General features: G+C 36.4%; 1 protein-coding gene across 1 annotated transcript in view; it reads right to left on the reverse strand.

Moving 5' to 3' along the window:
* Positions 1 to 6559: 6559 nt before the first annotated feature.
* LOC145980571 (uncharacterized) overlaps positions 6560 to 25161 on the reverse strand; it is a 77790-nt gene continuing 59188 nt past the window's right edge. Inside the window, exon 4 of the mRNA XM_083113604.1 lies at positions 6560 to 6787. Coding sequence (XP_082969730.1) covers positions 6696 to 6787 — 92 coding nt within the window. The 3' untranslated portion in view covers positions 6560 to 6695. The remainder of the gene's footprint in view (positions 6788 to 25161) is intronic.

Consider the following 25161-nt stretch of genomic DNA (forward strand, 5'->3'; position numbering starts at 1 on the left):
GAATCGCGCATGTTGTTTTTCTTATTTTGCGAATTTTGTTTTTTATATTGCACGGACGGCGGGGTCGTATCAAAGCGCGCATGTTGTTTTCTTATTTTGCGAATTTTGTTTTTTATATTGCACGGGCGGGGGGTCGTAGTGAGGCGCGCATGTTGTTTTCTTATTTTGCGAATTTTGTTTTTTATATTGCACTTGCGGCGGGGTCGAAATGAGGCGCGCATGTTGTTTTCTTATTTTGCGGATTTTGTTTTTTATATTGCACGGGTGGAGGGTAGTAGTGAGGCGCGCATGTTGTTTTCTTATTTTGCGGATTTTGTTTTTTATATTGCAAGGGTGGCGGAGTCGTAGCAAAGCGCTCATGTTGTTTTCTTATTTTACGTGTTTTGCTTTTTATATTGCACGGGCAGCGTGGTCGTAGTGAGGCGCGCATGTTGTTTTCTTATTTTGCGAGTTTTGTGTTTATATTGCACGAGAGGCGGGGTCGTAGTGAGGCGCGCAGGTTGTTTTCTTATTTTGCGAATTTTGTTTTTAATGTTGCACGGGCGGCGGGGTCGTAGTGAGGCGCGCATGTTGTTTTCTTATTTTGCGATTTTCTTTTATATTGCACGGCGGCGGGGTCGTAGTGAGGCGCGCATGTTGTTTTCTTATTTTGCGAATTTTGTTTTTTATATTGCACGGGCGGCGTGTTCGTAGGGAGGCGCGCATATTGTTTTCTTATTTTGCGATTTTTTTTTCTATATTGCACGGGCGGCGGGGTCGTAGCATAACGCGCATATGGTTTTCTTATTTTGCGAGTTTTGCTTTTTATATTGCACGGGCGGCGGGGTCGTAGTGAGGCGCGTATGTTGTTTTCTTATTTTGCGAATTATGTTTTTTATATTGCACGGGCGGCGGGGTCGTATCAAAGCGCGCATGTTGTTTTCTTATTTTGCGAATTTTTTTTTTTTATTGCACGTGCGGCGGGGTCGTTGTGAGGCGCGCATGTTGTTTTCTTATTTTGCGAATTTTGTTTTTTATATTGCACGGACGGGGGGTCGTATTGAGGCGCGCATATTGTTTTCTTATTTTGTGCATTTTGTTTTTTATATAGCACGGCGGGGGGTCGTAGTGAGGCGCGCATGTTGTTTTGTTATTTTGCGAATTTTGTTTTTTTATTGCACGGGCGGCGGGGTCGTAGTGAGGCGCGCATGTTGTTTTCTTATTTTGCGAATTTTGTTTTTTATATTGCACGGGCGGGGATTCGTAGAGAGGCGCGCATGTTGTTTTCTTATTTTGCGCATTTTGTTTTTTTTATTGCACGGGCGGTGGGGTCGTAGTGAGGCGCGCATATCGTTTTCTTATTTTGCGAATTTTGTTTTTTATATTGCACGGTCGCGGGATCGTAGTGAGGCGCGCATGTTGTTTTCTTATTTCGCGAAATTTGTTCTTTATATTGCACGGGCGGCGGGGTCGTAGCAAAACGCGCATATTGTTTTCTTATTTTTAGGATTTTGTTTTTATTTTGCACGGGCGGCGGGGTCGTAGTATGGCGCGCATGTTGTTCTCTTATTTTGCGAATTTTCTTTTTTATATTGCACGGGCGGCGGGGTCGTAGTGAGGCGCACATTTTGTTTTCTTACTTTACGAATTTTGTTTATTTTATTGCACGGGCGGCGGGGTCGTAGCAAAGCGCGCATGTTGTTTTCTTATTTTGCGAATTTTGTTTTTTATATTGCACGGGCGGCGGGGTCGTAGCAAAGCGCGCATGTTGTTTTCATATTTTGCGAATTTTGTTTTTTATATTGCACGGAAGGGGGGTCGTAGCAAAGCGCCCATGTTGTTTTCTTATTATGTTCATTTTGTTTTTTTTATATTGCACGGGCGGTGGGGTCGTAGTGAGGCGCGCATGATGTTTTCTTATTTTGCGAATTTTGTTTTTTTATTGCACGGGCGGCGGGGTCGTTGTGAGGCGCGCATGTTGTTTTCTTATTTTGCGAATCTTGTTTTTTATATTGCACGGGCGGCGGGGTCGTAGTGAGGCGCGCATGTTGTTTTCTTTTCTTGCGAATTTTGTTTTTTATATTGCACGGCCGGCGGGGTCGTAATGAGGCGCGCATGTTGTTTTCATATTTTGTGAATTTTGTTTTTTATATTGCACGGGCGGCAGGGTCGTAGTGAGGCGCGCATGTTGTTTTCTGATTTTTCGGATTTTGTTTTTTATATTGCACGGGCGGCGGGGTCGTAGTGAGGCGAGCATGTTGTTATCTTATTTTGCCAATTTTGTTTTTTATATTGCACGGGCGGCGGGGTCGTAGTGAGGCGTGCATTTTGTTTTCTTATTTTGCGAATTTTGTTTCTTATATTGCACGGGCGGCGGGGTCGTTGTAAGGCGCGCATGTTGTTTTCTTATTTTGCGATTTTTTTTATATTGCATGGGCGGCGGGGTCGTAGTGAGGCGCACATTTTGTTTTCTTATTTTGCGAATTTTGTTTCTTATATTGCACGGGCGGCGGGGTCGTAGTGAGGCGTTCATGTTTTTTTCTTATTTTGCGAATTTTGTTTTTATATTTCACGGGCGGCGGGGTCGTAGCAAAGCGCGCATGTTGTTTTCTTATTTTGGGAATTTTGTTTTTTATATTGCACGGGCGGCGGGGTCGTAGCAAAGCGCGTTTTTTTTTTTTGTTATTTTGCGAATTTTGTTTTTTATATTGCACGGGCTGCGGTGTCGTAGCAAAGCGCGCATGTTGTTTGCTTATTTTGCGAATTTTGTTTTTTACATTGCACTATAATCACTTTTCTGCCTCTCATTTTAAAATTATAATCTTCGATGGTGAATTGGCACGCTACTGTGAATAGCAACATTCAGAATTTCAATTAAATTAAAAATACAATTTTATTCACCCAATGAAAATCTAAAAATGTTGTAGTGAACTTCTGGAGGAAGCCAGTTATAGAGTGAGATTAATTACTTCTCTTCTTGTGTGCTTAATACTTAAGGGAAAGTTTTACAGTACCGGACATCCGACAGTACCGGGCAAATAGCTAGTTCTCTCTTCGGATGCTAGAGAACAACAGTTGCAAGGTACCAGTGCTACTTGTGTGTGTGCCAATGTTCAACATAACTTTGGGCTCGCAATCCTGTGTACAGTATTGTAGAGAAATTGAGTTGTTGAATTAGTTCGTAGGATAAGTAAGTGTGAAAGTTATTTTCACCATTGTATTCCTAAAGTTCGATATATGCAGTAGATACAATTTTGTACTTAAGTGTGGATGTAGGCCTTTTGTTCGTAATAGCTTATCAAGATTCATCACAGAATCATGTACAAAATGTACAATCGGTAAGGTGCTCTCGTGTGACGATCGTAAAGTACCCGAGAACGAAGAGTTTTCCAGTAACGGACAAAATAGAAACAAGACCAATCACATCATACCTGCTTTAAGTGTAATTACACGTTATGGTCTATATTTTTAACTACAAATGATTTCGAGTGTGTTATCAAAATATTGTGTTGTTACCTAGTATTACACAACATATTGATACAGTTAATGTAAATCAGAACGATACGGATTAGCCCAAACGATGTTTAAAAGTTGGTTTTGAAGACATTTGTTTCACTAATGCCATTAATTGATTTGATTTATATTACATAGAATACCTTGCTAATCGCGAAGATGAAGGCAAGTGATAATATGTATGAGTTGAAAAATTCTCACAAGGAAACCACATGACCAAGCCGGGATCCGCACCCGGACTCCGGGCGTCGAAACGAGCTGTTAAATGTAGAGGCACACCTAAGAGTATATACCCTTGTCTGCCATAAAGGCTTGCACTCCGGTTATAATTCAGTAGTGGAAATAGGGTTACAATGAAATAAGTTATTTGAACACAAGGAAGTGCTTCCTTTTACCTTCGTTCATGAAATATGGAAGCAAAAATGTTGTTTTATTTTGCTATTATCAATATAATAAGGAATTTTTATGGTCGATGTCCTTCGTCACTTCTGCCCCTTCAGCACCTCATTTTCAGTGAACCTCAGTTTGGACTTGTGGTCCTTAAACTATTGCTAAGTCAAAAAATATTGCACCTAGTAATATATGAATCAAAGCTAAGTTTTATAAAGCTATACTTTGTTAGGAATATTATTTTGGCTTTCCCAATTAAAACTCAAGAAAATGTCAATGTTTAACTGAAGCAGCAGCAATGTATGAAAATGGTGCTGTACATAAAGTCATTTATAAATAAAGCAGGAAGGAAAATGAAAATATTTAACTCGCAAGATAATTTATTTTGTGTGATACAATTCCATAATTTTGGCCTCCTTAATCTTTCAGGTTTTAAAACGAAACATCAACATTTTTTCGTTGAAGCCTAAAACAAACACATAAAAACGTGGATGCATTTTATATGTGTTTCTTAAGCCTAATATAACTACATATAAAAGCAACAGTCGTAATATATATATTTTTTTCAAAATGTCTAAGGCAGAACACATTATCCGCTAATACAATACATCAACTTCGAACATTAACACATATTCGTCGTCGCCTTGTAATCAAGGGGTCCCGGGTTCGATACCCGGTGGAGGCACAAGTGGTTCGGATCCCACTTTAAACTGTAGGTCCAGTCCCGATTAGCCTTACTGTGCATAAAGTGGACTTAAAACACCAACTCAACCATTAACACATATTTTGAACACACTTCATATATTTCTACACATAAGGTTTCCTCACATTTCAGTTACAACACTGCCGTAACAAATTTGTTAAAAATGCTGTTGTATTCCTTATGCCCTATATTCATCAAAATTATTAAGCAAATTCAATATGCATGTATACTATACTTAGCTGTAATCAGAAAAAATGTATATATTTCTATTTAATTATGATTCAAAATTATTTTTAGTGCAACGTTAAAACACTTTTCAAATGACTGTTTAATGATTATGCAATGATTCTATTCACTACTTATGCATTCACACAATTTTAGGAAATGTTAATAAGATTAGATTGATTAATTTGGTGTTTTGAGTCTACTTTATTCACAGTAAGGCTAATCGGGGTTGGACCTACAATTTAAAGAGGGATCTGATCTACCATGTAACTCAAACAGGGTATCGAACCCGGGACCATTTGATTACAAGGCAACGACACGACCACTGCGCCATCGGGAAAGCCGAAATGTTTATAATACATTGAATTGTAACTGAAGGAAAAGTTAAAACTTTAATAATTTTTACAATAATTTTCCACAGATGAAGTATGTAATTACCTCAACTGTTTTCAAGTTTATGGTTATTTGAGGGTGTTATACACAAATCTTGTTGAAAATTTTAATTACAATACTCTTATCGAAATGTAATTGTCTGATACATCCTGCACAAAACGAATGTAATAGATATAAATAATGTAATAAATGTAAAAGTTATAAAATTAAATATCTTCCGAAATCTTACAAAAGATTCACAAAAATACCAGAAATGAAATTTAGAATATTTTACCAAATTGCATACATTCAAATTCGTCCGGTGAGTATGTGAGTGCGTAAACGTTTTTTTTACGTTTGTGTGTTTGTGTGTTTGTGTGTTTGTGTCAATAAATTTATTTAATGTCATATTGAATAAATCTTTTGACAATAGATGCAATATATGTAACCTTTTATTAATATGATTATAGCAGCACACATTATTTTCTCTTGGAACACATCAGCGTCTTATGTTAACTCACATTATGAATACACTTTACGTTTTCAGATATATGATTTCCTCACATTTCAGTAACAGTACTGACCAAACAAATTTGTTAAATTTGCTGTTATATTCCTTAGGTCCTATATCCCTCACAATTATTAAGAAAACGCAATGTGCACATACAATATATTATATACTATACATACTATTAATCGTAAAAATCATATTTCCATTTACTCATGGTTGAAAAATATTCTTACTGTATATAAGGTGGAAAAAGTTACATTTTTACATATTCTTCACACGATTGTTAAGTAATCATGCAATAATTCTTTCCTCTACATATGCATACACACACTTTTAGGAAATGTTTATACTATATTGCGTTGTTAGTGATGGAAAAGTTAAGGCTTACGGATTTTTACTATTATTTTTCACAGGAAACTATGTAACTATTTTCAAGGTAGTCATGCTGTTCACAGCAGTATAAATATTAAATAAATAAAATAAGTAGATAATGTGTTTGTATCAACTGTGTGCAAATGTATGTATTAAATGAAACGAGGTTTTGATATTTGAGAGAACCATTGGCACATGTACACGTGTAATACAAAATTTTGCTAATAATTTTAACTAAGACAACACTCTTATGAACATGCAGTTCTCTGGTACACCTCCTCCACCAAACTAATGTAATAAATATATAATAATGTGATGTAAGTAATAGTTAAATAATAAAAATATATACCGAACTTCGGGTAAATATGAATAAGATGACAAAATTCAAATTATTAAATTTAAATGTAGGATATACCTTTCTAATACATTCACATTTATTGGAATATGTTTGTATGTGTGTGTGTGTGTGATGGTGTGTGTGTTTGAGTGTGTGTCTCAAAAAATCATTTAATGTCACATAACAGAGGAAACTTGACTATTTTATTTTAAAATCCTTTGTTTATAATATGTGAACCTTATCCAATGAGTCCATTTCTTCTTCATTTTCTGTGTGATCTTGATATACATTTGTTATATCCTTCTGAAACACAGAAGATAAAATATCTCCAAGACACTCAATACACTTGCTCCAAGAAAGAATCCAAATATTCCACCAATAATAACTGCAAACAATTGAAGAAAAAGTTTGTATGAATTGTTGTTTTGATATTTTTAAAATAGAAACAGGTTTATAACTGAAATATATGTATTATGGAAATATTCAAACGTTAGGAATACATCATTTATTTTAATAAGAATGTGTCAAAACACATTTACTAATTTAATGCATTCTCTTTAAAAGGTTTATGAATGTACTAATAGAAAAAGGCGCAAGAGTTATAATAAAGTTTCCATATGTAAGAGTAATTGATATATTTCAATACCTTGCTTGAGATGTTGGTATGTGCTCATATTAAAAGCAAAAATATTTGTTTGAGCATTGATACATGGGATTGGTATTTTAACTTGGAGGAAACGATCTCCAAAAGTAAAAACAGAAGGTCATATTTAAAATGAGTTTGGATTATAACTGAGAAAGACAAGAACTGTTTACACGATATATTTCTAATAACAACTGGGGCAAGAAATATTCTCTCGAGCTATTTTCGTGAAATTCGAACTTTCCTTCGTTAAGACCGTTGACAGACCGCGTCTCTTGATAACGGCGTTTTCAGCGTAAAGCTGTGTTTGCCTATTCCCTTGCGATTCGTATCAGCGGATTCGCTGAAGATTGATGGTGTTGTGTGCTTGAAGGCAGCTCTTTCCAGCTTCTTCCGTAACCGGGTCCTTTTTGTGAAGTGATTAGACTCGTTCGAGTAATATTTTCGGTTCAAAAATGAGGTTTTATATTTTAAAAATTCGGTTGGAAACTTTAATGGGAAATATCATTAACTTCAGGTATATTACATATGAGAAATATTGTTATCATTTCGATAATAATGAAAATGTAATAAATATTCAGTAATATACATACCATACTTGTAGTTATTCACAGGAAATGTTTATCTTTAAAGTTTCTAAAATACCTGCATTAGGTACATATGAAGAGGAGTTATATTAATGTGTTGTATTCTTCTTTAATGATCAATATTATTCCCAACATTCTAGATAATATGATCAAAATAGTGGTTCGGATTCCACTTTAAACTGTCGGTCCAGTACCGATTAGCCAGCCTGTGCACCAAGTGGACTTAAAACATCAACTCTAATGTACGATATACATATGCATGCCCTGACTCCTTTATTTAGGGGTGCAATTAGGAGAGTTTCAGTTGCCTCTGAACATGTTTTTCTACCCCCAGGAAAGTAAATGCAACAACTGGAACAAAGAATGCATAAAATCTGTAGCTCTGTAGTTTTGGGCGTGTGATGTTGAAAGTAAAGAAAACATGAAACATGCATAAACACATATCTTAGCCATTGTATCAATTACCAATCAACTTTTGGCAGGTGTCTATAAACAACCACAAGATTTCAAATTTGAAATGACTTCAAGTTATCCTGTTCAAGGCGTGCAAATGGCATATACATTTGCCTTACGCTACAAGTCTTATTAACTGCGCATGTAGCGAAATGCAACATTTTTTTTTTTTTTTGAAAAAAAAAAGTACTTGTCTTTAACTCTTGCTATACAACCAATAAAGGATAAAAGTCAGTTAATGTTAAATTAAAGAAAATGTTAATTACGTTATGCAGGTGATAAGAGTTTTAAGAAGTGGAAAAACATGTGGGTAGTTTTTAAACATCACGAACATTCTGAGGACCACAAAACAACATCTGTAGTATGGGTAAATTATTCTAATCGTGGGTGTTTAGTGACAACGCTAATTAGTAAAATACTCGTACATTCAAAGGTGATACTTGATTTGGTTGGTTTGTTGATTTAGTGGTTTAGGTCCACTTTATGCACTAACTAACTAACTAACTCTCTAGCCTTCTTAAACCCGAAGGTTCATGGCTGCAGCAACACAGGCCTTCCATGTTTCCCTATCTTGAGCAAGATCTATATACTATTTTCCATCCCTACCGATGTCCCTTAGGTCCATCTCAACGTTGTCCCTCCATCTTCGTCTTGGCCTTCCTAAAGGTCTCTTACCATCAGGTTTCCCAACAAGAATCCTGTAAACTCCTCGTTCCTCTCCCATTCGTGCCACATGGCCTGCCCACCTAAGTCTTCTTGATTTAATTATTCTAATAATATCTGGACATGAATACAAATTATGTAGTTCTAAATTATGTAACCTTCTCCACTCACCTGTCTCCTCATCCCTTTTAGGTCCAAATATTTTCCTAAGGATCTTATTTTCAAATACTCTCAATTTATGTTCCTCTTTCAATGTAAGGGACCAAGTTTCACATCCACATAATAATACAGGCAAAATTACTGTTTTGTATATTTTAACTTTTAGTTTCTTAGATATTAAACGCGAAGACAAAAGTTTATGAAGAGAGAAGTAACATGCATTTCCTGAATTAAGCCTACTTTTTATTTCCTCTTTAATATAATTTTCATTTGTTAATATTACTCCTAAGTATTTGAATTTGGAAACTGGTTCAAACGAGTTGTTATCAATAATTAGATTTTGATTATTACCTAACACTTGGTTTCGGCCTGTAAGCATATATTTAGTTTTTTCTTTGTTAACTTCCAAACCTATCTCTTTAGCAGTTTTGAAAAATATTTTAGCATTATTCTTAATTGTATTCACATCATCCCCCAGTAAGTCTACATCATCTGCATATGCTAACAACTGAGTCACACCATTTAATTTTAGTCCTTCTTTAGTTTCTTTTACCTTCCTAACAGCATATTCTAAGGCAAAATTAAAGAGCAATGGAGATAATGCATCTCCTTGTTTTAACCCATCATGAATTGTAAATTTGTCAGACATATTAATACCCACACGAATTTTACTTTGTGTTTCACTGGAGCATACTTTTATCATACTAACAAGCTTCTTAGGTATTCCAAACTCGACTAATATATAGTTTATCTCTTTTGACCGAATCATATGCTTTTTTGATTACTTACTTTATGCACAGTAAGGCTAATCGGAACTGTACCTACAGTTTAAAGTGCATTCATTGGGTATCGAATCCGGGACCAAAGGTGATTCAAGAAAATTGACACTACATGTCAGTTGTGGATGCATCGCGGTTTCTTACCATTCAGGGACTTCATTTTCGAGAGGATGAGTCTGGTACAAACCTTAACAAAGGGAATTTCTTCGATACTCCTGAAGTTAATTTCAAAATGTGGAGATATTATTTGGAAATATATTGAACTTAAACTTAAAATGCAAATTATACTCAAAATTCGATTCAAAAGACATTAGTCTGCGTAATGTCCACACTTATTCTCAGCAAAGCAAAATAAGGCAGGAAGAGGAATAGGCGAACTGATGTCAGATGAAACAAAAGATCGCGGCAGGTTAAGGATCGCTTTTTATGATTTGCCACTTTTTAATCATTAGATGCAGGTTAGCTCTTTCTCGTATCAGGTGTGCCGGTTAATTATTCTTAATTGATCCGAAAGAAACAAATGCTTTATTCAAAGTATGCGCCATCGCTAGCTATACATTGTGCTCATCTGTCCGTCAAATTGTGGATCCCCTTCCAGAAAAATCGTTTACAATTGGAGGTGATCCAGTCAGCAAGCCATTGTTCGACATCTTCGTAATTGTTGAAGTGTTTCTGAGAAAGTGAGTGAGACATCTATGAAAACAAGTGGTAGTCCGAAGGAGCTAAGTCTGGTGAGCATGGTGGGTTGGGCGAGAATTCCCAGCCATGTGCAGAAATGATGTATCTGACGCCTTTCGCTGTGTGTGATGAGGCGTTATCATGCTGCAAAATCACTTTTCCATGCCTTGTCGCCTAATCTTGGCGCTTTCGATCAATGCATGCTTCAAATTGATGAGTTGTTGACGGTAGCGAACGGCAATCACTGTTTCATCTGGTTTCAGAAGCTCATAGTACACCACACCCTTCTGATCCCACCAAATGCACAGCATTGTTTTCCTTCCGAAGCGATACGGTTTTGCGGTCGATGTTGAAGGTTGCCCTGGGTCAACCCATGCCATTTTGCGTTTTGGGTTCTCGAAGTAGATCCATTTTTCGTCCCCAGTCACTATCCGATGCAAGAAAGACTATCTTTCATGCCGAGAAAGCAACACTTCACACACCGTTTTTTGCATTTCCATTTTTCTGTCGTTCAGATGACGTGGGACCCATTTCCTGCCTTCTGGATCTTTCCCATTTATTTATTGAAATTTCCAGTACAGCAGAAGCCATTTTGACATGAAGACGATCCGATATGGTTTGGCGACCATCATTTAACTTCTCTCCCAGTTGTAGTTGCGTTTTCGTATCGTCTTCGTCCAACAGTGCTTGCAATTCAGCGTCTTGGATTTTTTCGGCTGGCCCAGTTGATTTTTGTTTTTCATGTCGAAATCACCACTTTTGAATTGTCGAAATCACCACTTTTGAATCGTCGAAACCATCATCGACATATTTGCCAAAGAAATACAAGATGAAGAAAGAGGGATACTGTTGGAGCTCGAAATAGAAGAAGAAGACAAGATAAGCTACCTAGATATATTGATGAAATGGAAGAGATGACAAGAAATTGAAACCGCTTGCCATCAGAACAAGTGTGTCGCAGGGGTGTTTTGCCAGAAAGAAGTGCCCAACCCTGTGGCCGAGTGGTTAGCACATCGCGCTGCGACGCTAAGGGTCCCGGGTTCGAATCCCGGTCGGGCTTGGTTGTTTGTGAATGTCCATTCATCAATTTCATCATTTCATCACTCATCCCCATCTTCGCAAATTAGCCAAGAGGCACAAAACGCGAAGTAAAATAAAATAATCAATCAATCAATCAATCAACCACAAAGAAGTGATGTAACTGAGGTGACAAAAAGAATTCATAAAAAATATGGAGAACAGAATCAAGAAAATATGCACGGAGTAATGTGATAAAGAAGGCAAAATAAATATCCAATATAAACACCTGGAAATGAATGGCTACGAGAAGGAGGTTATACTGGACATAAACAGAATAAGGAAATAAAGTGCCGAGCGAGAAGAGGAAGAGAACAAAAAGGATCTGTGGTTTGGAAGAAGGAGTATGGGGAAGACCACAGAAAATATATGCAAAGTGCTTAGGAAATATGGCATTAAAACTTTCAAGAAAGGAGGGCGAAGCATCTTAAAAACAGCGAAGAATGCAAACAAGAAATTTGAAAACAGAGAAGAGGAAGAGGAGGGGATTATCTACGAAGTGAAGTGTAAAGGATGTCAGAGTATGTACATAGGAGAAACGAAAAAGAAGCTGAAAGACAGGTTGAAATAAAGTAGGGGTGATGTATGACGTAAGAGAGAGAGGAATGCGATATTTAAACACACAAGAGAACTGGACATGACATAGATTGGGATGAGGCTAAGCAGATGCGAAGAATACACAATGAAATAGAGTGTGGTACTCAAGATAAACCAAGAATGGAAGAAGGCGTTAGAAAGAGTGAAAAGGACAAGAGAAAAAAGGAAACAAGAAAGAAGAGGAATGAAGAAAGAAAGAAAGGGGAAAGAGAATGTGATAAAGAGTCCAACCACTTTCCAGATGAAAGGGAATGTTTAGCTAAATCGCCTGTCAGGTGAAAGTACAGTTCACAATGGAAGGCCACCTGGTGGAATGTTACAGAAAGAACTTTCTAATAATCTTGTGTCTGGAGGGAAATGAGTTTTTGTATATATATCTTCCTGTTTTGTACCTTGTTTTATTTGTACTTGATACAGAGTCTGAAGAAGACCTTTGCTAGAAGGTTGAAACGTTACGTTTAGTTTATGTTTTATTATAAAACAAATTTCTGCCTTGTTCAGAAAATTGAATTTTTCTTAATATGACTACATAACGTGATGTGTACCAAGTTTCAATAGTGTTTTCGTTTTAAAATAGGTTTTGAAAATGATTGGTAGATGTAAGCAGGCACCTTTTCGCAAAATCCATGGTGCCGCTCCTGCTCAATATTTACATGATGCGTAAGTAAATATTAAAGTTTCTGAGTATTTGTTATCACTTTAACACAGGTTCTTCTATCGTCGTTACTATATTTATATTCTTAAAATATAAGAATAAACAATTGAAAATCAATACTAATACAAGGCTACATCTCTATAGGTAATATTAGCTGAATCCCTCTAAATAAATAGATCTCTCGGTTAAGTTTTTCCAAGTTTTATAATATGCATAACCTCATAAAATATAATATTGTACCTCATCATATAACAATTAATGTAATTCTAAGTGGTATACTTTCAGTTTTCTCATGAAAACAAAATATGAAAATCAATATTTTCAATATATATTTTAGCTGCAGAAGCTTCATTAAGGGCATATATATAATATACGGGGCTTCACCTATCTCTCGACTGCCATTTTCTCTTCCACAATTGTACCTAGAGATATGGAGATCTTCAACTGGTAATGGTGTTGACATGGGGTCAGCACTTAGAACCATAAGACTTTATAATCAAGGGGTCCCTGGTTCGATACCCGGTGGTGGCACAAGTGGTTCGGATCCCACTTTCAACTGTAGGTACAGTCTCGATTAGCTTTACTGTGCATAAAGTGGACTTAAAACACCAAATCAAACAAACATAAGACTATATAGAAGATTTCGTAGACCGGATTAAACTACTCACTCGTAGCTCCCCAATTTCATCACGATGGTGGATTGCCACCGACCTTATACACAGGTGGGAAATCCAGATCCCTGGCGTACTCGAACCAATGCTGTTCCGCAATCAGAGCACAAAGTTCATCACTAGGCCTCGAAAGTTGAGGAAAAATCCTTTTTTTCTAGTGTCTGAAGACGAGGGCGAACATAATATGTGTTAATTTTGGGTCATTGTAGACCAGAAAAAGGTGGGTTTTATTTGTCCTTTTTTGCCTTTTTCGGCGTTTTTGGCTTATTGGTCTTTTTTATCCTTTTTTAGGTCTTAACGGCTTTTCTTTGCAACTTGACCTTCTTTCGACTACGTTTTTACTGCCCATTCTCAATTCGAATCATCATCAGTTCATCACCTCTTAAACATCCTTTCTGTAGTAAATAAATAGATAAATATATTTTTGGACGACTGAAGCATATACGGTACAAGGTCCTTTAACCGTAACTTGTCTGGAAGGTCGTGCTGTAAGTGGTAACTTTATCTTGTTTTGAAGCTTTCAGTTTTTCGCACTGTGTGTTCCATACCACCAGAATTTTGTATTTTATGTTAATTAAATATGTAATTAAAACTGAAGTTATTAATTAATTTCGATCACATGTATACGTCCCTTTTTCTCTTTTTAGGTCTTTTTATAGGTCTTATTTGGCTTTTTTAAGGTCTTCAACTTCCGAGCCCTACTTATCACCTTAGTCAGCCACTGAGGAGAATATATATATTTGTGTATGTGTATGTATGTACTAAATGTTCAGAAAGTAAATTCTCGGTAGCTGTGGCCAAATCTGTAACTAACGTTTGTATGATAAATTATTTGCAACATAGAAGAATGCCACTTCGCATTTACAATACATGAGATTTATCACGTTAGATAAAAATACGTTACCACAGGAGTCTAGTTATTAGTTGAAGACCACAAGTCTATTACAGGTTGTAGAAATAAACTTGTGAAAACAGCAGGTATATTAAAGAAGTTTGCTAGATTACTGACAACTCTTAAGACATTATTTCAACTTCGTTTGATCGTGTAATATAGTGGGAAAGTTTTAAAGAGCTGTCCCAGCTGTCTGAACGTAGTGAGTGCTGAGTTTTGGTATTGGTCAGACTTGTCTGAGAGAACTCCGTTTAACGATGCAGGCTTTCAGACTGGGTACACTTCCACATCAGGTCAAGTGCACACCACAGCCAAATACCTAGAAAAACATTTTGAGTGCGATAGTTTTCGTGTAATTGTAGTGGAAAGGTTGAACACTTTACAGTTGTCATTAGAAAGACTACATCAGCGTCCGACGACACTAGCTACTCATGAATGGCTAAGAGACGTTGTTCAGATGCAATTTGAAGAAGTTTTTATTATCGAAGTGTACTATGTACGACGCCAAATCTATGTTAAAGTAAATAGCGACAAATTTTGCGAAGAGGTACTAGTAGTGTGTTTTGTGGTACAACCAGTGCCGGAAAGTATGAACCCCCCTCTGGCAGATTTGTCTACACTTAAAACTTGCTCAAGATGCCCATATGAGCTTTTTGCTCAAGTGTGGAACCCCGTCTAATCCAAGATTTTTGTAAAAATGCCCTCGGGAATTTCCTGAGAAAGTATGACCCCCCTCAGATTGATTTGCATACACTTATAAAAGGCACTTCTGTGAGATTGTTGTCCATAAACCTGTCAAAAATATGCCCCTCTTGATATTTTTTTGGCCACACCTAAAACTACGCCAAACGTATTAACACACACACACCCACACCCACCCACACCCACACATATTTACTTCCGGTTTAAGTTCAATTGGGCTCCAGCCTCAACTTGTATATCTAGTATCAAGATAATGTAATTTTTCTAGAATTGCTCTGTGACTCTCTCATTTCTTACATCATAAACATATGATATTTCACCTATGAGAATAACACTACATATGGTGTCATCAGGGAGTGTTTCGTGGAATTCACAGATAATTTTAATGTTTGTCCTGTCATTAACCACAACTTGTTTCCTTTTTGAAGTGTTGATGACAAACATGGGTCTCTGTGCTTTGAATTCATCTGGTGTGTAATACATGTCAGTATTGCCAGTAGTGACCCTTTTGTATGCTGTAAATGCTTCATATAATTTAAGGAAATCATCCTTGGACATGTCTAAATTATAATTTTCTCTAGGAAATACCTCATTTCTGCCATTTTTAAGATATATGTTCTTGATGTTGCAGTTATCAAATCTACTTGAATTTTTTTCCTGCACCCACACCCACACATATTTACTTCCGGTCCACTTCCGGTCCACTTCCGGTTCACTTCCGGTCCACTTCCGGTTTGCCTACTTCCGGTCCACTTCCGGCCCACTTGTGGCTTATTTCTGAGCACAGCTCTGTTAGAGATAGGGATATTATATAAATTTAAAAATTATTTCATTATTCACAAACAAATCTCATCTAACAATTCCATAACAGTTCCATGCTCAGCTCTGTGTGAGGCAAGCACAGCTCTGTTAGAGATAGGGATATTGAGTATTGAAACATCTAGAAATTATTTTATTCTTCTTAAGCTCAGCTCTGTGTCTGTGTGGGGATTTGTACCTAATAACATCAAAACAACACAGCTCTGTTAGAGACAGAATAGTCAATTCCATATCTATAACATCTCTGTGTAATTCCATAACAGTTCCATGCTCAGCTCTGTGTCTATGTTGAGCAAAACAGCACAGCTCTGTTAGAGATAGGTATATTATATAAATTTAAAAATTATTTCATTCTTCACAAACAAATCTCATCTAACAATTCCATAACAGTTCCATGCTCAGCTCTGTGCCTGTGTGAGGCAAGCACAGCTCTGTTAGAGATAGGGATAATAAGTATAAATTTAAAAATTATTTCATTCTTCACAAACAAATCTCATCTAACAATTCCATAACAGTTCCATGCTCAGCTCTGTGTCTGTGTGAGGCAAGCACAGCTCTGTAGGAATATTAAGTATAGATTTAAAAATTATTTCATTCTTCACAACTAGCAGATCTATAACAGTTCCATGCTCAGCTCTGTGTCTGTGTGGGATTTGTACAGCAACATAGCTTTGTTAGAGACAGAGTAGATGGGTACAAATATTATTTCATTCAATTCTTCACATTTATATCCATAACATCTCTGTGTCTGTGTGTCAGTACAGCACAGCTCTGTTAGATATTGAGTATAGATCTATTGGAAATTATTTCATTCTTCACAAACAAATCTCATCTAACAATTCCATGCTCAGCTCTGTGTCTGTGTGGGGATTTGTACCTAATAACATCAGTACAGCACAGCTCTGTTAGAGCTATAACATCTCTGTGTAATTCCATAACAGTTCCATGCTCAGCTCTGTGTCTGTGTGGGATTTGTACAGCAACATAGCTTTGTTAGAGACAGAGTAGATGGGTATAAATATTATTTCATTCAATTCTTCACCTCTATATCCATAACAGCTCTGTTAGAGATAGGGATATTAAGTATAAATTTAAAAATTCACAAACAAATCTCATCTAACAATTCCATAACAGTTCCATGCTCAGCTCTGTGTCTGTGTGAGGCAAGCACAGGAATATTAAGTATAGATTTTAAAATTATTTCATTCTTCACAAACAAATCTCATCTAAGAATTCCATAACGGTTCCATGCTCAGCTCTGTGTCTGTGTCTGGATTTAGCTTTGTTAGAGACAGAGTAGATGGGTATAAATATTATTTCATTCAATTCTTCACATTTTATAACAGCTCTATTCTTCACATCTAACAATTCCCATAACAGTTTCATGCTCAGCAAGGCTCTGTTAAGTATCTTAATATTTCATTCCTTCATAACAGTTCCTGTGTCTGTGTGGGGATTTGCACCTAATAACATCAAAACAACACAGCTCTGTTAGAGACAGAATATTCAATTCCATATCTATAACATCTCTGTGTAATTCCATAACAGTTCCATGCTCAGCTCTGTGTCTATGTAGAGCATTTAAAAATTATTTCATTCTTCACAAACAAATCTCATCTAACAATTCCATAACAGTTCCATGCTCAGCTCTGTGTCTGTGTGAGGCAAGCACAGCTCTGTTAGAGATAGGGATATTAAGTATAAATTTAAAAATTATTTCATTCTTCACAAACAAATCTCATCTAACAATTCCATAACAGTTCCATGCTCAGCTCTGTGTCTGTGTGGGATTTGTACAGCAACATAGCTTTGTTAGAGATTCATTCAATTCTTCACCTCCATATCCATAACAGCTCTATGTTTATAATAGATAGGAATATTGAGTGCATCTAACAATTCCTGCCCATAACAGTTCCATGTTGTAGAAATATCAGCAAGGCTCTGTGTCTGTGAGATTTGAAACCTTGTTCCCAATCAGTTCCAAGCTGTACAGCTCTGTGTCTGTGAGATTTGAAACCTGTTCCTGTACAGCTCTGTGAGAATTTTCATAGTGCCTAATAATATCAGCACAGCTCAGTTAGGATCGCATCTAACAAATATCAAGGATTTGTACCTAATTACAGTAGCACAGGGATAGGGATAAAAAGTACAGACTATTGATATAGAAATTATTTTATTCTTCAATCTTATTCATAGCAGTTCTATGCTCCTATGTGTCTGAGCAACATCAGTACAGCACAGCTCTGTTAATTAATATCTATTGGAACATATGTCTGTGCGGGGATTTGTACCTAAGTATAGCTATTATTGAGTATAGAATTATTATATCTAGAACCATTTTCTGTGTCTGTGCAGGGATTTGTACTTAATAACATCAGTACAGCATTGCTCTGTTAGAGTATAGATTTATATTATTATTGAAACATCTCTTCACAAACAATCTCATCTAACAATTCTATAACAGTTCCGCTCAGCTCTGTGTCTGTGCGGGGATAAACATCAGTACAGCACAGCTCTGTTGCTCATCTTTTCAGCTCTGTGTCTGTGCAGGGATTTGTACCTAATAACATCAGTACAGCACAGCTCTGTTAGAGTATAGATTTAATTATATTATTATTGAAACATCTAGAAATTATTCTTCAAACAAATATCATCTAACAATTCCATAACAATTCTATGCTCAGCTCTGTTGCTCATCTTTTCAGCTCTGTGTCTGTGCAGGGATTTGTACCTAATAACATCAGTACAGCACAGCTCTGTTAGAGTATAGATTTAATTATATTATTATTGAAACATCTAGAAATTATTCTTCCTAACAATTCCATAACAATTCCATGCTCAGCTCTGTGTCTGTGCGGGGATTTGTACCTAATAACATCAGTACAGCACAGCTCTGTTAGAGATAGGGATATTGAGTATAGATTTAATTATTGAAACATCTAGAAATTATTCTTCAAACAAATATCATCTAACAATTCCATAACAATTCCATGCTCAGCTCTGTGTCTGTGCGGGGATTTGTACCTAATAACATCAGTACAGCACAGCTCTGTTAGAGACATTTAATTCTTCACATTTATATCCATAACAGCTCTGTGTCTGTGTGAGGCAAGCACAGCTCTGTTAGAGATAGGGATATTGAGTATTGAAACATCTAGAAATTATTTCATTCTTCACAAACAAATCTCATCTAACAATTCCATGCTCAGCTCTGTGTCTGTGTGGGGATTTGTACCTAATAACATCAAAACAACACAGCTCTGTTCGAGACAGAATATTCAATTCTTCACAATTCCATAACAGTTCCATGCTCAGCTCTGTGTCTATTTAGAGCAAAATAGCACAGCTCTGTTAGAGATAGGGATATTAAGTATAAATTTAAAAATTATTTCATTCTTTACAAACAAATCTCATCTAACAATTCCATAACAGTTCCATGCTCAGCTCTGTGTCTGTGTGAGGCAAGCACAGCTCTGTTAAAGATCTTCACAAACAAATCTCATCTAACAATTCCATAACAGTTCCATGCTCAGCTTTGTGTCTGTGTGGGGATTTGTACCTTATAACATCAAAACAACACAGCTCTGTTAGAGACAGAATATTCAATTCTTCACACCCATATCCATAACATCTCTGTGTAATTCCATAACAGTTCCATGCTCAGCTCTGTGTCTGTGTGAGGCAAGTACAGCTCTGTTAAAGATCTTCACAAACAAATCTCATCTATCAATTCCATAACAGTTCCATGCTCAGCTCTGTGTCTGTGTGGGGATTTGTACCTAATAACATCAAAACAACACATCTCTGTTAGAGACAGAATATTCAATTCTTCACATCCATATCCATAACATCTCAGTGTAATTCCATAACAGTTCCAAGCTCAGCTCTGTGTCTATGTAGAGCAAAACTGTTAGAGATAGGGATATTAAGTATAAATTTAAAAATTATTTCATTCTTCACAAACAAATCTCATCTAACAGTTCCATAACAGTTCCATGCTCAGCTCTGTGTCTGTGTGAGGCAAGCACAGCTCTGTTACATGATAGGAATATTAAGTATAGATTTAAATTTTATTCTTCACAATCAAATCTCATCTAACAATTCCATAACACTTCCATGCTCAGCTCTGTGTGAACATGTGAACATATGTTGAAACGTTTATATAGAAACAATAGGCATTGATTGCCACTTTTCAGACAAGTTTTAAATTCCATAAAAATACAGAGTTGAAACTGTCATGGCATAGGGATAAAATAACATCTAGACACTCAATAGATGTGAAGAATTAATTATACCCTAACTGTTAGTCCCTATCTCAGAGCTGTATTCTGTACAAATGCCATACAGACACAGGAACTGTTATGAAGGAATGAAATATTAATATCCCTATCTACACAGACACAGAGCCTTGCTGAGCATGAAACTGTTAAGGGAATTGTTAGATGTGAAGTATAAATTTCACAGAGCTGTTATGGATATGGAGGTGAAGAATTGAATGAAATAATATTTATACCCATCTACTCTGTCTCTAACAAAGCTATGTTGCTGTACAAAACCCACACAGACACAGAGCTGAGCATGGAACTGTTATGGAATTGTTAGATGAGATTTGTTTGTGAAGAATGAAATTTAAATCTATACTTAATGTTCCTATATTTAACAGAGCTGTGCTTGCCTCACACAGAGCTGAGCATGGAACTGTTATGGAATTGTTAGATGAGATTTGTTTGTGAAGAATGAAATTTAAATCTATACTTAATATTCCTATCATGTAACAGAGCTGTGCTTGCCTCACACAGACACAGAGCTGAGCATGGAACTGTTATGGAACTGTTAGATGAGTTTTTTTTGTGAAGAATGAAATAATTTTTAAATTTATACTTAATATCCCTATCTCTAACAGTTTTGCTCTACTTAGACACAGAGCTGAGCATGGAACTGTTATGGAATTACACTGAGATGTTATGGATATGGATGTGAAGAATTGAATAGTCTGTCTCTAACAGAGCTGTGTTGTTTTGATGTTATTAGGTACAAATCCCCACACAGACACAGAGCTGAGCATGGAAATGTTATGGAATTGATAGATGAGATTTGTTTGTGAAGATATTTAACACAGCTGTGCTTGCCTCACACAGACTCAGAGCTGAGCATGGAACTGTTATGGAATTACACAGAGATGTTATGGATATGGATGTGAAGAATTGAATATTCTGTCTCTAACAGAGCTGTGTTGTTTTGATGTTATAAGGTACAAATCCCCACACAGACACAGAGCTGAGCATGGAACTGTTATGGAATTGTTAGATGAGATTTGTTTGTGAAGATCTTTAACAGAGCTGTGCTTGCCTCACACAGACACAGAGCTAAGCATGGAACTGTTATGGAATTGTTAGAAGAGATTTGTTTGTAAAGAATGAAATAATTTTTAAATTTATACTTAATATCCCTATCTCTAACAGAGCTGTGCTATTTTGCTCTAAATAGACACAGAGCTGAGCATGGAACTGTTATGGAATTGTGAAGAATTGAATATTCTGTCTCTAACAGAGCTGTGTTGTTTTGATGTTATTAGGTACAAATCCCCACACAGACACAGAGCTGAGCATGGAATTGTTAGATGAGATTTGTTTGTGAAGAATGAAATAATTTCTAGATGTTTCAATACTCAATATCCCTATCTCTAACAGAGCTGTGCTTGCCTCACACAGACACAGAGCTGTTATGGATATAAATGTGAAGAATTAAATGTCTCTAACAGAGCTGTGCTGTACTGATGTTATTAGGTACAAATCCCCGCACAGACACAGAGCTGAGCATGGAATTGTTATGGAATTGTTAGATGATATTTGTCTGAAGAATAATTTCTAGATGTTTCAATAATAATATAATTAAATCTATACTCTAACAGAGCTGTGCTGTACTGATGTTATTAGGTACAAATCCCTGCACAGACACAGAGCTGAAAAGATGAGCAACAGAGCTGTGCTGTACTGATGTTTATCCCCGCACAGACACAGAGCTGAGCGGAACTGTTATAGAATTGTTAGATGAGATTGTTTGTGAAGAGATGTTTCAATAATAATATAAATCTATACTCTAACAGAGCAATGCTGTACTGATGTTATTAAGTACAAATCCCTGCACAGACACAGAAAATGGATCTAGATATAATAATTGTATACTCAATAATAGCTATACTTAGGTACAAATCCCCGCACAGACATATGTTCCAATAGATATTAATTAACAGAGCTGTGCTGTACTGATGTTGCTCAGACACATAGGAGCATAGAACTGCTATGAATAAGATTGAAGAATAAAATAATTTCTATATCAATAGTCTATACTTTTTATCCCTATCCCTGTGCTACTGTAATTAGGTACAAATCCTTGATATTTGTTAGATGCGATCCTAACTGAGCTGTGCTGATATTATTAGGCACTATGAAAATTCTCACAGAGCTGTACAGGAACAGGTTTCAAATCTCACAGACACAGAGCTGTACAGCTTGGAACTGATTGGGAACAAGGTTTCAAATCTCACAGACACAGAGCCTTGCTGATATTTCTACAACATGGAACTGTTATGGGCAGGAATTGTTAGATGCACTCAATATTCCTATCTATTATAAACACAGAGCTGTTATGGATATGGAGGTGAAGAATTGAATGAATCTCTAACAAAGCTATGTTGCTGTACAAATCCCACACAGACACAGAGCTGAGCATGGAACTGTTATGGAATTGTTAGATGAGATTTGTTTGTGAAGAATGAAATAATTTTTAAATTTATACTTAATATCCCTATCTCTAACAGAGCTGTGCTTGCCTCACACAGACACAGAGCTGAGCATGGAACTGTTATGGAATTGTTAGATAAGATTTGTTTGTGAAGAATGAAATAATTTTTAAATGCTCTACATAGACACAGAGCTGAGCATGGAACTGTTATGGAATTACACAGAGATGTTATAGATATGGAATTGAATATTCTGTCTCTAACAGAGCTGTGTTGTTTTGATGTTATTAGGTGGAAATCCCCACACAGACACAGGAACTGTTATGAAGGAATAAAATATTAAGATACTTAACAGAGCCTTGCTGAGCATGAAACTGTTATGGGAATTGTTACATGTGAAGAATAGAGCTGTTATAAAATGTGAAGAATTGAATGAAATAATATTTATACCCATCTACTCTGTCTCTAACAAAGCTAAATCCCCACACAGACACAGAGCTGAGCATGGAACTGTTATGGAATTGTTAGATGAGATTTGTTTGTGAAGAATGAAATAATTTTAAAATCTATACTTAATATTCCTACAGAGCTGTGCTTGCCTCACACAGACACAGAGCTGAGCATGGAACTGTTATGGAATTGTTAGATGAGATTTGTTTGTGAATTTTTAAATTTATACTTAATATCCCTATCTCTAACAGAGCTGTTATGGATATAGAGGTGAAGAATTGAATGAAATAATATTTATACCCATCTACTCTGTCTCTAACAAAGCTATGTTGCTGTACAAATCCCACACAGACACAGAGCTGAGCATGGAACTGTTATGGAATTACACAGAGACGTTATAGCTCTAACAGAGCTGTGCTGTACTGATGTTATTAGGTACAAATCCCCACACAGACACAGAGCTGAGCATGGAATTGTTAGATGAGATTTGTTTGTGAAGAATGAAATAATTTCCAATAGATCTATACTCAATATCTAACAGAGCTGTGCTGTACTGACACACAGACACAGAGATGTTATGGATATAAATGTAAAGAATTGAATGAAATAATATTTATACCCATCTACTCTGTCTCTAACAAAGCTATGTTGCTGTACAAATCCCACACAGACACAGAGCTGAGCATGGAACTGTTATAGATCTGCTAGTTGTGAAGAATGAAATAATTTTTAAATCTATACTTAATATTCCTACAGAGCTGTGCTTGCCTCACACAGACACAGAGCTGAGCATGGAACTGTTATGGAATTGTTAGATGAGATTTGTTTGTGAAGAATGAAATAATTTTTAAATTTATACTTATTATCCCTATCTCTAACAGAGCTGTGCTTGCCTCACACAGGCACAGAGCTGAGCATGGAACTGTTATGGAATTGTTAGATGAGATTTGTTTGTGAAGAATGAAATAATTTTTAAATTTATATAATATACCTATCTCTAACAGAGCTGTGCTGTTTTGCTCAACATAGACACAGAGCTGAGCATGGAACTGTTATGGAATTACACAGAGATGTTATAGATATGGAATTGAATATTCTGTCTCTAACAGAGCTGTGTTGTTTTGATGTTATTAGGTACAAATCCCCACACAGACACAGAGCTGAGCTTGAGAAGAATAAAATAATTTCTAGATGTTTCAATACTCAATATCCCTATCTCTAACAGAGCTGTGCTTGCCTCACACAGAGCTGAGCATGGAACTGTTATGGAATTGTTAGATGAGATTTGTTTGTGAATAATGAAATAATTTTTAAATTTATATAATATCCCTATCTCTAACAGAGCTGTGCTCAGAAATAAGCCACAAGTGGGCCGGAAGTGGACCGGAAGTAGGCAAACCGGAAGTGGACCGGAAGTGAACCGGAAGTGGACCGGAAGTGGACCGGAAGTGAACCGGAAGTGGACCGGAAGTAAATATGTGTGGGTGTGGGTGCAGGAAAAAAATTCAAGTAGATTTGATAACTGCAACATCAAGAACATATATCTTAAAAATGGCAGAAATGAGGTATTTCCTAGAGAAAATTATAATTTAGACATGTCCAAGGATGATTTCCTTAAATTATATGAAGCATTTACAGCATACAAAAGGGTCACTACTGGCAATACTGACATGTATTACACACCAGATGAATTCAAAGCACAGAGACCCATGTTTGTCATCAACACTTCAAAAAGGAAACAAGTTGTGGTTAATGACAGGACAAACATTAAAATTATCTGTGAATTCCACGAAACACTCCCTGATGACACCATATGTAGTGTTATTCTCATAGGTGAAATATCATATGTTTATGATGTAAGAAATGAGAGAGTCACAGAGCAATTCTAGAAAAATTACATTATCTTGATACTAGATATACAAGTTGAGGCTGGTGCCCAATTGAACTTAAACCGGAAGTAAATATGTGTGGGTGTGGGTGGGTGTGGGTGTGTGTGTGTTAATACGTTTGGCGTAGTTTTAGGTGTGGCCAAAAAAAATATCAAGAGGGGCATATTTTTGACAGGTTTATGGACAACAATCTCACAGAAGTGCCTTTTATAAGTGTAGGCAAATCAATCTGAGGGGGGTCATACTTTCTCAGGAAATTCCCGAGGGTATTTTTACAAAAATCTTGGATTAGACGGGGTTCCA

The sequence above is a fragment of the Lepisma saccharinum genome, chromosome 28 (assembly GCF_977018435.1).
Source record: "Lepisma saccharinum chromosome 28, izLepSacc3.1, whole genome shotgun sequence".
NCBI lineage: Eukaryota > Metazoa > Arthropoda > Insecta > Zygentoma > Lepismatidae > Lepisma > Lepisma saccharinum.